Source organism: Nicotiana attenuata, chromosome 5 (genome assembly GCF_001879085.1).
Source record: "Nicotiana attenuata strain UT chromosome 5, NIATTr2, whole genome shotgun sequence".
Classification (NCBI taxonomy): domain Eukaryota; kingdom Viridiplantae; phylum Streptophyta; class Magnoliopsida; order Solanales; family Solanaceae; genus Nicotiana; species Nicotiana attenuata.
This window is the reverse complement of record NC_031993.1, coordinates 40186213-40200394: the sequence shown is the minus strand read 5'-3', so window position 1 is coordinate 40200394 and position 14182 is coordinate 40186213. Positions and strand designations below refer to the sequence as shown.

Genomic DNA, 14182 nt, shown 5'->3' with positions numbered 1-14182 from the left:
TGGTATCGATTATGCACATCGACCCAGGTCACAGCTGGATATTCAATCAAATTCTGTTTTAGTTGCCGTGATGCTATCGAACTTCACTCGTTCAAACCTTGAGTGAAGGCTTGGACAGCCCAATCATCGGTGACCGGGGGTAGGTCCATGCGTTCCATCTGGAATCGAGATACGAATTCCCTTAGCATTTCATTGTCTTTTTGTCTTACTTTGAAGAGGTCCGACTTCCTAGTCGCGACACCTTTATTGCTTCGGCGTGTGCCTTTACGAACGAATCAGCAAACATGGCGAAGGAATCAATGGAATTGGGTGGCAAATTGTGGTACCATATCATTGCCCCCTTCGATAAAGTTTCTCCAAACTTCTTCAATAAAACGGATTCAATCTCATCGTCTTCTAAGTCATTCCCCTTTATTGCGCATGTATAAGAAGTAACATGCTCATTAGAATACGTGGTCCCATTGTATTTGGGAATTTCTGGCATACGGAATTTCTTCGAGATGGGCTTCGGAGCCGCACTTGGTGGGAAAGGCTTCTGCACAAACTTCTTCGAATCTAAACCTTTTAGAATCGGGGGTGCCCCCAGTATTTGATCAACCCGTGAGTTGTACGTTTCTACCTTTTTATCATTGGCCTTGATTTTATTTTCACCTGATTCGATCCGTTTAGTGAGCTCCTCGAGCATCTTCATAATGGCGGGGTCAGTCTCAGACTCATTGGCGTTTGGTCTCTCTGATACAGGTTCGACCCTATGAATAACTTCCTGTGATGTATCGAGCTCAATTCTACTTGGTGCTCGATTCTTATTTTGGAGTTGCGCTATCGCAGCTTGCTGAGTCTGCAACATTTCAAATATCATTAGAAGGCTAATCCCGCCTTCTACATTGCTCTATGCGTTCTGATCAGCTGCTCGGGCATCTCTGCGGATGCTATTTTAAGGGTCGATGCCCAAATTTCCATTAATAGCAATACGGGAACTGACATCGACTGGGTCTACGGCCGGTGGTCCATCGGGGTTGACTGGAGGTACTCTGTTTCCCGGGGCGACTATATGCTCATTTTCGCCATGAAGACCCAGGCCGGTGTCTGTGTGAGTGGGTTCTACTTGAGAGTTTGACATGTTGATTCCTGAAACCAAAGACACTTATAAGAACAAGCGTAAAGCAGTGTGTGTTATGAGGATTAATACCAGGAATCACTATTATCCTTAGCTCCACGGTGGACGCCATACTGTTTACCCTTAAAATTGGGTAACAATTTAACTTATAATGTGGTTTTAAGGATACGTGATTTCGCCTGATACCAATTGATAAATGCAAAGAGTAATAATAGAAATTAACAATAATATAAGGCAAACCAGTGTTATGAATAGAATTTAGCCCTCGAGCTTGAATATCCTCGAGCTAGTTGTGCAAGAACAGTTAAAATGTAACAAGCTGATGAAAAAGATGTTGGCCCAAGTTCAGGTGAAGTTTTGAAGAATGACAAATGAACTCAGTCATGGACCAGGTCCATCATGTGAGGCACGGTATTTATCAACCTATACATGTGAGATGCACGTGAAGGAGATAAGTCTCAGTGATCAAGCAGCAATATCTCCTGAACTAATCGAAAAGGTTGCATATTGGATAAGGAGTGAAAGTCTCCTTATGAGAAGAGAACACAATCCGGATAAAGGATAGGGTTGGAGTTTGTGTTGTTCAAGGACTCAACTTCTATGGAAGATCAGCAATTGAGTCTTAATCAAACTCAAATTACTAACTCATTAAATAACAGTGATTGTTCTTTTTTACAGGTATTGCACAAACGCAGAAGTTAAAATAAATTGAGAGCAAAAGAGCGAGGCAATTTTGCAAGCAATTTATGTGAGATTCAAGTGCGCATTCCTGAAGCTACTTGGACAAGATAGAAGAACCAATTCCATTGTGTCTTTCTTTTATTCTAGTTCAATTGTAGTAGGTGATTTAAACTTGTACCTTTCAGCTTTCATAGAAGCATTTGTATTAGGTACTTTGAGTATTCAAGTTAGAGTTAACTTGAAGTTGTCGCAACAGCTGAGGCTGTGTGCCACAAGGGATTAGAGTTTAATCCTTAGGTTTACAAGAGTTCTGTAAATGCTGTTTTGGCTCAGTGATTTTAGTGGAAGTTTGGGAAAATCCTACTGAGTAGTAGGTCGTGGTTTTTTCACCTTTTGAGCCAGGTGTTTTCCACGTAAAAATCTCTGTGTTCTTTATTTTATGTACTTTTAATTCCGCAAACAGTAGTAATAAGTACACCTAGAAGAACCGGGTTCTTCTAGATCAAAAATTGGGTACCACACAAATCACCCCCCCCCCTCTTGTGTGGTATTAACGTTTAGAACATCACAAGAGAGTATGAATTAAAGAGAGAGTATTGTATTGCTTTGATATGCATGAATGTAAGGTGTTTACAGAATGATTAGAACCCTCTTTATATAGTAGAGGAATTATGGAAGTAATCCCATGATTAGCCTAAACAATCGCCCTTGATTTGATCTATTCCGGGATTTCCGCCGTGATCTTCGACCGGTCACGGATATCTCGCTTTTCCGTTATTGCGCCTTGCTCAAAGTCTGCCATATTTGGTCTCAATCGCTGCTGGTCTCGATCTCAACAGGCACCTTGATTCTCGAACTCGATATCTTGTCTTCGTGCTCTGGTCTGATCCATTATGAGGCTGACCCTCGATGCAATTCTCAGGTCTCGTTCAAATAGTAAAATTGGGCAGGCCCGGTTTTAACCGTATACAATTATACTATATATAAATATACATATTATCTTCTTTTTAAAAGAAAAATTAATACATAGATATTTATTGAATATTTTTGACAAAGTAGTGCCTGGTTAGAGGGATAACAAATTAAGTTCCAATAATTTGATGATTATCTTTTTCCAACTAATCTTCAGTATTTTAAAACAAAAAACGTTTGAATCTGTGGGTTTTTTGCTTAATATATACGCTTCATGCAAAGAATAATAATAATGATGTTTTCAGCATGTTTGACTCAGAAATTATATTAATGAATCTCATGCAGATATTCCTTTCTTTTTTATTTCTGTCTCAAAATATTTGACCTTTTGTTTCTGGAATTCAAATTAAGTGCGATTTTTGTGAATATTTAGATTTAAGCAGAAATGCATAATAAGACTCTTGTGGTCTGGCCCTTTTTCGGACCCTGCGTATAGCGGAACTTAATGCACCGGGCTGCCTAAAAAAAGTTATTGATTTAGCTAAAAAAAAATTGAAAAAGTATCAAATATATTGAGAGACAGAATGAATAATACTTTTCCTTGGAAAAGCAATTAGCTCTATTTGAGAGAGAGAACTTTATTTCATTAAAAGTTGAGGCATAAAAGTCTTGTGAAAAGAAAAAAAATATAAATCATGCACATAGAAAAAGAGTAGTCGAAATATTGAAGTAAGATTTGAGAGTAGGATGGTATAATTAAAAAGTCTATAAAATATCCCTATAGGATATAGGTGTAACGGTTGCTATCAACCTCAATTCCCCCACACTACGAAGTAGGAGCTCTTAATTATTAATTGGATCATAAATAATAATTTTTAAAACAAAAACTTGAAAATTGTGAAGAACAAAGAATTAGAGGACAAAAAAAAGAGTAAATTTAACTTAATCCCTTGACCTTTAATAGCTGTAGGAGAGCCTTGGAGTAAATTTATCTCCGTATAACCTATAAGTTATGAGTTCGAACCGTGAAACCAGCCATTAATGCTTGCATTACGATAGACCGTATACAACACATTCCTAGGAATACGGCCTTTCCTAAATTGCGAAATGCTTTGTACACCTAGTTGTACTTGACTTTCATAGTTGAGAAGCCATGCTCTTTTCAACTTTGAATGAGAATGATCCTAGAGATGAGATATCTAGCTAGCATTTGGACATAGATATGATTGAAACTTGAAAAAAGAGCTTTTGAAGTTGTATTGAAAACTAATTTTTGAAAGTTGAAGTTGTATTTGGACATGTATTTTATTTGAAGAAAAGTTGAATTTTTGTGATTGGAAGAAAAAAAATTAGTCCAAAAACTGCCCCAAATCAGTTTTTGAGAACTTGAAAATTTTGAAATATTTTCCCCAAAACATGATCATATTTCATAAACAAACAACGTTTTTCATTTTTTTTCCTAAAAAAATGAAGCCAAAATCTATGGCCAAACGAGGGGTAAATTCTAAAAATAGCCAGATTTACAACTGGTCGTTCAAAAATAGCCCAATTTCAAAAGTAATCGAAATTTAGCCACTTTTTATATAAAGATAAATCTGAGTGAAAACACTGTTCAAAACCCGAAAAATACTCCAGTATATTATGCTGGAGTTTCAGCATAAGTATACTTGAACTCCAGCATATTATGCTGGAGTTCCAGAATAAGTATGCTGGAACTCCAGCATAATATGATGGAGTTCCAGCATAAGTACACTAGAACTCCAGCATAATATACTGGAGTTCCAGCAAGTATATTGGTCCAGTATAATATACTAGAGTTTGGAGCACCGGTGCTCCAGTCTCCAGTATATTATACTGGAGCCAGCAAAGTATACCGGTCCAGCATAATATGCTGGAGTTCATACACAAGTGCACCGAACTCCAGTATATTATGCTGGACGGTCTTTATTGCAGCAAAATAGTGGTTATTTTTATTGACTTGGTAAACGCTGGCTATTTTTGATTGACTAGTCCGAAAACTGGCTACACCGTGCTATTTTTACCCAAACGAGAGCCTAGTCTTAGATGTACCGATCGAGGGAAGAAGGATAAGTGTTAGGTATCTCACATTGGTTGCATTAATATGTTATTATCTTCTTATATGATTTTGAATAAACCTTATATATGAGCTAACGTTTGAAGTTAAGCTAAGTTAAGTTAATATTAATTTTCTTAACATAGATCATCGTGTCTTAACCAATGAAAATATCCACCCAACATTAGATTTAAAAAAATGCTTTAAAAATGATTACAATTCCATCAGCAGTTAAATGACCTAATAATGTAAAAATATTTTTATACTTAATCTATTAATTTTTTTATTTTTCTAAATATTGGTGCAGGAATAGGAAAATCCATGTCTTTATTTCCCATTTTGTTAACCGTTACATGTCAGTTTCTTTTCACTTGGAATATAAACCCAAAAACTCTCTCCTATAAAGCGAAAAACAGTAGGAAAGCAATAGAAAACGAAACGTTAGTAGTCAATTTCAAATCCCTAATAATTAAAACTTCCATTGACTCTTATCCTTTTCCTTTCAATCTTTTCAATATACACTTAATCAAATGAAGATTTTACAGATAGATTATTGTTATTATTTATAAACAAAATTAGTTTTTGTATGAATTTATACAACCAATGTTACTTGTTCTTGTAATTATAGCTGCCAGATCATCATCATCAAATTCTCGATGAGTGATTCTCAGTTCTCTTCTCTTTCTTCCTCCTCCTTTGACGGCTCCGCTTCTCCCTCCGCCGCCGCTCCACCGCCGGTAATCATTTCACTACTCGCTTTTTTATTAATTGTACATTTTTTTGGTAATTAGTAATTTTTTAATTTTTTTTAATTACTACTGATCGTTTATTGTATATGTTTTATTTTATGCCTATTTGTGTTGCGGTTTGTGCTTGTGTAAATTGTGTGAATTATGTGATAAAGTTTCAACTTTTTTTGTAGTATGTTTAATCAATTATCTGGAACCTTTTTTTTTTTTTTTACTGTATCTGTAGATTTTGAGTGTTTGAATAAATCTGAAAGTTAAATTTCTTCAATTTTGTGCGAATTTTATGCTTATAAGTGGATGCTATGGTTGTTAATGTGCTTGTGATGCAAATTGTGTGAATTAATTTGTTGAATTTGCAACCTTTTAAAGTATGTTTAGTCAATATTTTGGAGTTTTCCGGAATGAATGTAGATTTTAAGAGTTAGGCCAAATTTGAAAGTTAAATTGCTTCGAGATTTTGTGTCAAATTTATAATTATAAGTGAATGTTATGGTTGTTATTAAGTCAATATTTACTAGTGTGCTTGTGATGTACACTGTATGACTTATGTGTTGAATTTGCAATGTTTAGTCAATTTCTGGATAAGTCTGAAAGTTAAATTGCTTTGCTTTTGTTACAAATTTATGCTTATAACAGAGGAGGAACCATGATTTGAACTTTATGGGTTCTAAATTACAGAATAGTAACATCGGGTGTTAGTAATTGGGTTCTGACTTTAACTTTTGGACATATTTGGTAGATTTCTTAATACGAATACAGAGCTTGAACAAATCTAGCTCCGCCCTTGCTTATAAGTGGGTAGATGTAAGAGGCAAACAGGCAATGTGAGAATTTGTATGCTGAATTTGATCCTCATTTATTGTATTCTTGTGGATATGATGGTGTTGACTGGAACATAGGTTAAGATATTAATTCGATTTATTTAACACAGGTTAAGATATTAATTTGATTTATTACTATATTACTGATAGCGGAAGGAAATATCAAATTGGTGCTTTTTAAAAGAAGTGTAAAAGAGATTATTAGATCAAATCTTAATTTGGTAGTTAAAGTGAATTTAAATTCGTGAAAGTTGTGAATTTTTTATATAAAGGGAAAGACATCATGTACAGATTGGGACGGCGAGAGTATAATATTAATGTGTAAACTCATGCCTTTAATTGTTTGTCAATCGATATTTTGTGATTTCTGGTGTAAATTTTGTAAATCATCTGATGCATTTGCTACTTTGTTTGTAGTATCTTTAATTTTTTGACTTCTCTGATGTTACTATTTCCATTTTGAGGCGTTTCAAAGGGTTTGACACCATCCCAATCTATACGATTTTCGCAACTATCAAAATTTCAAATTCATTTAACTGTTTGAATTTTCGCAACTATCAAGATTTCAGATATCAAAAGCAATTAGTATTTTGTATCATACCAGCTGATGTTATCCTGTCAAAAAATTCTGTGGCAATTAACCTTCCAAAACTCTAACCAAGTATCTCGCAAGTAGGTATGTTCACTATGCACCAAACGTACAAAAGAAAGGAAAGAGAACGTCTGACTCTTACTCCAGTTTGATGTGTTGTTTCTCTATCAAACTCAAGATTCCAGTTTCAATCATGCTTGCATTCTTCAACTAGCACTAAATATGATTAAAATGAATTTTGCATCTTAAACGCCATAAAAAATCACCATAATAAATGGAATCAGGGAGTACCAATTGAGTCCTACTTGTGCTCTGCAGACATAGAGAAGTTTCGTATTTAATTAATTTTTATTTATTTATTTGACTGCAGAATGTGGGGGGGAATGGTTCGGGTGGAGATGCTAATAGATCTCGACAACTGATCACCTCACAAGTTTCACGGCATTGGCGAGATGTGTTCTGGATGGGGGTATTCATGTTGCATCTAGTATTGGTAGGTGTAGCACTTGCTGTATTGGGTTTTAACAGGTTTAGGGAAAAGGATAGGCTCAAAATCGATAGGTTCACGAACATGTTCCTTGAGAATCAACCTGGTTTGACTGAGGACTTTTGGCCTTTGTATGCTGTCGCTGGCGCAGTTGGAACAGTTCTGGCATGGGCTTGGTTGTTGTTGCTTGGTTCAAGTGCAAATAGCATGATGAAGTTCTCGGTTCACATCTTAACAACATATCTTGCTGTGATCAGCGTGTTGTGTTTCTGGCAGAAGCAATTTTTCTGGGGTGTTGCGTTTGCTGTTGGTGCGGTATTGCAGTTTTTGTACGTAATCTCAGTTATAGACAGGTATAGCAGAAAAGAATCATGATTTTTTAAAATAAGCAAACAGAAAAGAGTCTTGCTTTTATGTTTTTATTGGTTTCTATCTGAGTGCATTCTCTTTGACAAAATATTTTTTTGTCTGTCTGTTGACCGTGTATTGTTTTAATTTTATTTAATGTAGTGAATATGCAACTCGCTATCCCTACTTTCATTCTAAAACGTCAGCTTGGAGAAAATTCTGTTGTTGTGAGATTGTATAAAGTGAGGAGTTCACTATTTTTTGCTTTTACATGTAAAGAGATAACCACAATTTCTACAAAGGGCCATTATGTCGGTTGCTGACAGCAAGTCATGTGTTTTTCTGGGTCATGCTATTACTTTCACCGTCGTTTATATTGTAGGGAAGAGATGATTAGCTTTCAGAAGTATTTTAAACGGACCATTATTTCTATCTTTTCTCTAAATGCATACACTTGTCTTCAATTCTGAATGTCATCTACCGTTTTTTATGTCCTTGTCTGTCTTCTGCTGGGAGCATCTGCAGATTAGTTTTCTTGAAAGAAATCTTATCTGGAGTCGCAGAAATAAAATACCACATCATGCTAACCTCCTTTTTGGTTTGTTACAACCATGAACTTCTAGGATAGTTTAGATTGGCGTTAAAAGATTTGACCAGTTTAATCCTTGTCGCAGACAAAAGCATGGTATTTAAGTGAAGGGTAGAGGGGCGGGCCATTTATCCTCCAAGTCTCCTTTCGTCAGTAGCCCTTGAGGATTTCTCGGTTGTCAAAAAAAATAATTATGGTCTCATAAGCTTTTTAATATTTTAAACAAAGTTAATGGCAGGAGAGGTTTATGTAAATTTTCCTAAACTCAGAAAGCATAGTGTATAAAGAGGAGGTTAAAGCTCAGAAAGCATATAAATACAGAGGTCAAGATTATTTTGAATAAGGAAATTGTTGAATAAGTTTCGGTTTTTGTGAAAAAAATTCTTTTCCCCAATTCCGCAGGCTTCCATTTACCATGTTGGTGTTACAAAGAGGTGTGAAGATGGTGTGGAGCCTTCCTGAAGTTATGGGAGTCTCATGTGCATTCATGCTTGTCATGCTTTCATGGCTAGTACTTTGGTCTTTTGGAGTAGCTGGTGTTGTAGCGCTTAGTATCGGCGATGGTGGACGCTGGTGGCTTCTTGTGGTGAGCTGGCAAGTTTTTGCTCTTCATTTGATCTGGTTTTAGGGCTCAGTCACTATCAAATTTATACTGGTTATGCTACCAAGTACCATGAGCTGTTGATTGCTTGTGTTATGTACAGGTCTTCTGTGTGAGTCTGTTTTGGACTGGTGCAGTACTGTGCAACATTATTCATGTAATAGTGTCGGGCATGGTATTTCTAGTTCTCATTAATGGTGGTCGGCAAGCAGACTCAATGCCTCCCAAACCAGTGATGAGATCCTTACGCTATGCTGTTACAACCTCGTTTGGCAGCATCTGCTATGGGTCACTTTTTACAGCTGCGATCCGGACATTACGCTGGAAGGTTGGTCAATCTGTTCTTATCTAATTGTATGTTATATTAACTTCTCGTATGAAGGGTAACAATTTCACGTACATATTGTTTAACTGCACATATGAACAGTTTTGACTGACTAGCGGTTTCGTGTAATGCAGATTAGAGGAGTCAGATCAAAGATTGGCAAGAATGAGTGTTTGCTTTGCTGCGTCGATTTCCTCTTTCATTTGGTTGAGACCTTAGTTCGTTTCTTCAATAAATATGCTTATGTTCAGGTATTTCGTTAATATTTATAGTGGCATAGCTTTGTCCGTTCTTCAAGTTATTGTTGATTTTTCAATATATTTGTAAATTATGTCCCTACAAATAGATACTTTTATGAAGGGTCTTACTCCATCTTCCAACTGCTGACCACAGTGCTAAACTCCAGATCCACAACTTCCTTTTCCTCCTTGATAGCCCATCCATGGATCCATTCTGGGAGGTACCTTGGCACCTAGGGGTGCTTATCGGGCGGACCGGACGGATAATTACGCTTAACGGTTCGGCTTAACGGTTATCGGACCATAAATGTAGTATTCTGTTAGCCATCCAATAAGACAACGGGCGGATTGGTATCGGATTAACAATTATTGGACGGTTATCGGGCGGTTTATCGGCTAAACCAAATAGAAATTTTTTGAACAATCATTCAATCAATACCATACAGTTTCAAATCAATACCAAATTTTTAATACCATCTAAGATCTAACCAAACAGTATTTTTGAATGGAAGAGTCTTCAAGATTACTCATATTGTCATACACGTATTAACCAATTTTTTAATACCATCATGACTACTCATACAGACATACAAGTATTAATCATTCAGATTTCGATTTTTCGACTTCTCAATTCTCAGTTCAAGAGAGAGACGAGACTGCCGACATCTCTGCCTCTGGTGGCTGCAGACAATGAGAATTAGAAAATAGAAATTAGGGATTTAGCCATTTAGGGTTTCAATAGTACTTTACATACATAGGGGTATAAGTATAAATATAAAAATTCTTAACGGGTTAACAGTTTACCGATGAGAAATTTGAGTAATCTGTCCCCAAATCGTTAAGCCGTTAATTATAAAATCTCAATCCGTTTCTAGACAACTTCTTTCCATATGATTTTAGGTCTACCTATTCTCTTTTTAACACATTCACATATCATGGTTTCACACCTATTAACCGGTGCATACACAACAGAACAAAGAGGGGCCACTAATGCTGCATGAAAAGGATGCTGAAAAGCATAGTCTCTATTTGACAGTCTTTGACTTCTTTATTTCTTTATTTATATGTATATATCTAAGGTTGTTAGCAGTGGCCTTGAATTTTGATTGCCATTAAAGCTATTGCCAAACAGTTTATCTTTCTGGGTAGATGGATTGATTGTCAACAAACAAGGCATATATCATACTTTGATTTCAAGGGTGAGCAAGATCTGAGATGGGAAGGGTCCTTTGGAGCAAACCATTCATATAATAAAACCTTTTGTATTTCCTGTATTTTAGGTACCCTTTGTATCTTATCTGATGATGGCAGTGTTCTTATAGTATAAGTAGCACTTTGGAAGAAATTTTGCATTGTAGTGAATTTTTTTAAAATTTTACCAGAACCAGATCTCAATTAGTTAGTGAATTTGATGTCATATTTCAAACATAATCCTTTGCAGATTGCAGTTTATGGTAAAAACTTTAATCGCTCGGCAAGAGATGCCTGGGAGTTGTTCCAATCAACGGGGGTTGAAGCACTTATTGCCTATGACTGCTCAGGTGCTGTTATATTGATGGGAACTCTTGTGGGTGGGCTGGTAGCCGGAACTTGTGCAGGAGTTTGGACAAGGATGAAGCATCCTGACAGAGTGATGATGGTGGGTTCTACTTCCTTGTTGATGGGAATGATCTTGGTAAGTTATAGTTATCAAATCCTAGCTCCCATCTTACTTTTATTGTCTAAAAGTGTGTGCCCCTTTTGTCTTCCCTCATTTCCGTTTTTATCCTTACCTGATATTAGGGCCCAAATTCATTCAATCTTCTCTTTTCAATTGCTTTCTGTTCATGAGGTTTGTCTTTAAATGGTCCTCAAGTTCTTTAATGATCTAATTGAACAACTATTCAGTTTGATTATGTGATGTTAAGTTAAGTAAAGATAAATGGAAGATGAAAGAAATAAATATGAAGAATAGCGACTATACTTATTTCTTTAAGACGATAACCTTCACCAGCCTTCTCCATTTTTTCCTGCCAATCCACCATGTACTCACTCACGGCCTTATTGCCGACATGTGCGTCCCTCTCAAGTATTGCCAAAGTCAGAGTTCAATCTGAATAAGCTTGAGGAACTTCTAAATATAAATACTGTTAACTGAGGATTCAACACACGAGAATAGGTCATACTGAGATGCAACACCTGGTGTCACACTTTTAAGAACCAACTTTTAATCTGGCGGAATAAATATCAACTTTTATCGGGATTCACAGTTATGGACTTTGGTTGAACCTTGTGATATGTGATCAATTGGTGATCCATTTCATATAGCCTAATCTATTCTTTCTTGATTTTCAAAGTGCATAGGCATTCAACATCATCACAAAACCATATGAGTCTTATGTCCGGGGTATGTGATTATTAGTGGCAGAAGTGGCTGAAAATAATGGGAGACCAAGCTTCGGATCCCAGTAGAGACAAATGCTAAGTGATTTCTTTTCATCTGGCTAAGTATTGGTAGATAGAGCTAACCAATACCTGTGCCGTGGGAGGTACATGTACTCGATAGAATAGTCGAGCTGCGATACCATAGCACCACCTTTATAAAATAACTGTGATTATTAGTCGCTAAGATAGTTGCCTTTGGGATCACCACTAGACACTATTTGAAACTTGAGCTTGTTTACGGTCAAGGTCGATACCAATAATGTTGGATATCTTAATGACTTACCCTCTTCTTCGATGGCTCTCAATCTTCCCTATTATATATGACATTGGATATTGACTTTCAGGTCGGACTGGCTACGGTTGTGGTGGAAAGCGCGGTGACATCCATATATATCTGTTATGCCGAAGATCCTGTGTTAATACAAAGATGGGATGCGGAGTTTTTCAACAAGATGTCAGAGATGCTACACCAGCGATTACAACATAGAAGTGCGCGGGCAACTCAAGTATTGACCAGCAGATTTGACAGCCAAATGCAAGAAACTGCTGCCGTTTGAATTCCCCCACATTTTTTACATTCATCTCTTAGCTCCTTGTCTTCCTCTACTAGTATTTGATTTTGTCAATAGGTTTGTAGATAGATAAAATCCATTCCGGTCTATTTCCCATCTCAAAGGGAAGGGAAAGCCCTCAGTTTAAGATGATTCCAAATAGCTTGTATTTGTTTTTTTAATTATTATATAAGTATCTTAGGTTTTAGAATGAATGGGAAGAGAACTTTTGAAGTTTTTAATCTTAATAGTATGTATTATTAAGACAGTTTATTATCTTAGCATATGGATTTTTGTAGTTTGTCTTTATTTTAAAATTAATAAATGTAAAATTTCAAATAAACTACTAAGTAAATATTATATCCACAAAATATTAAAAAGAATCATAATTAATATGTAGTAAAAATTATTTGTTTGATGAAGCATAATGTTAAAGCTAACCGTGGCAGTAGCAATGATAGCTAATGGTGGTGGCTAGGGGTGTTCATACAAACCCGAAAAATCGAACCAAACCGAAAACCAAACCGACCAAAAAAAGCGATACTTTTTGGTTTGGTTTGGTTTTGGTTTTGAATTTTAAAAACCGTTCAAATTTGGTTTGGTTTTGGTTTTAATCAGAAAAAAATCGAACCAAACCGACTATAGGAGTAGCTATTTCAAATTCATTATTACACCTATATATATGTATATTTTTATATAAAGTTTCAAAAATTTAATGGTAAATGTTAATAGTTTGCACTTTTAGTATAGTCCTTTACCTTTACATTCTAGTTTGATTGGTAGTTTTCTTTTGTAAAGTGTAAGAATCCATTTCGTGTTAAAATAATATATTTTTAATTGAGTCCTTAGATTATTCATCACTATTTTATTCAATTATCATCAATATATCTTGGTAAATAATAGATTTCTCAAAGGGCAATTGATTTGATAGTGTTACGTTGAAAATGTGGTCTCCGGAATATGTGTTTGGTAGTGTATGTCTTATATTTAAGAAAAAACCGACAGATAATCGAAAAACCGACATAAACCGAATCGAGAAAAAATCGACTTAATTGGTTTGGTTTGGTTCTAATATTTGAAAAACCGACTTACTTGGTTTGATTTCTTTTTAGGGAAAAACCGATCCAAACCGAACCATGAACACCCGTAGTGATGGCCGGTGGTAGAAGTGGTAGGTGATGGTAGTGAAAGCTGATGATTGTGCTATGGGTAAATATTTATCCGTACCGAATGTGTACATCAAACCAAATAATTTAAGATGAAAGTTACAATTGAAGTGTAGATGCATACAACCTAACTATGGTTAAGTCAAAAATACGTACGATAACTCTCATGTAAGCATATGCTTGATGTAAATATCGGATGCGACTTACGAGTAAATTTTTCATAATGAATAGAGTAGCGGTAAAAAGTCACATTTGCAAGAATCTTAATGAATTAGGCCTATTCAAACAAAATAAGTGGTTGATAATAGGTGAATTTGACTATAATCACGCACCGAATAACCACCTTCTTGTGAACTTTAATGTGGAAAAATGACAACAAAATGCTCTTATTGGTACTTTTCATGATTTGCAGGTGATATAGGTGTAAGGAAAGCTAAGGAGCAGTTTGGAGTCAACTATTGATGAAAAAAAAGCTAATTGTTGCATTTCCCAAGTGACCCATTCAA

The 14182-nt window shown here is 35.8% G+C and overlaps 1 protein-coding gene across 1 annotated transcript; it reads left to right on the top strand.

The window, feature by feature from the left end:
- LOC109225692 (CTL-like protein DDB_G0274487) lies at positions 5153–12811 on the top strand. The gene is made up of 7 exons (XM_019390445.1): positions 5153–5521; positions 7317–7786; positions 8773–8956; positions 9075–9299; positions 9431–9547; positions 10977–11210; positions 12304–12811. The coding sequence occupies exons 1-7, from the start codon at positions 5441–5443 to the stop codon at positions 12514–12516; spliced, it is 1524 nt and encodes a 507-aa protein (XP_019245990.1). The 5' UTR covers positions 5153–5440; the 3' UTR covers positions 12517–12811.

Excerpts from the sequence above, each read along its gene's own strand:
- LOC109225692 (XM_019390445.1), top strand. The coding sequence starts at position 5,441 with ATGAGTGATTCTCAGTTCTCTTCTCTTTCTTCCTCCTCCTTTGACGGC. Across the intron at positions 8,957-9,074 it reads GACGCTGGTGGCTTCTTGTG|GTCTTCTGTGTGAGTCTGTT; the intron begins GTGAGCTGGCAA and ends TGTTATGTACAG. Across the intron at positions 9,548-10,976 it reads ATAAATATGCTTATGTTCAG|ATTGCAGTTTATGGTAAAAA; the intron begins GTATTTCGTTAA and ends AATCCTTTGCAG.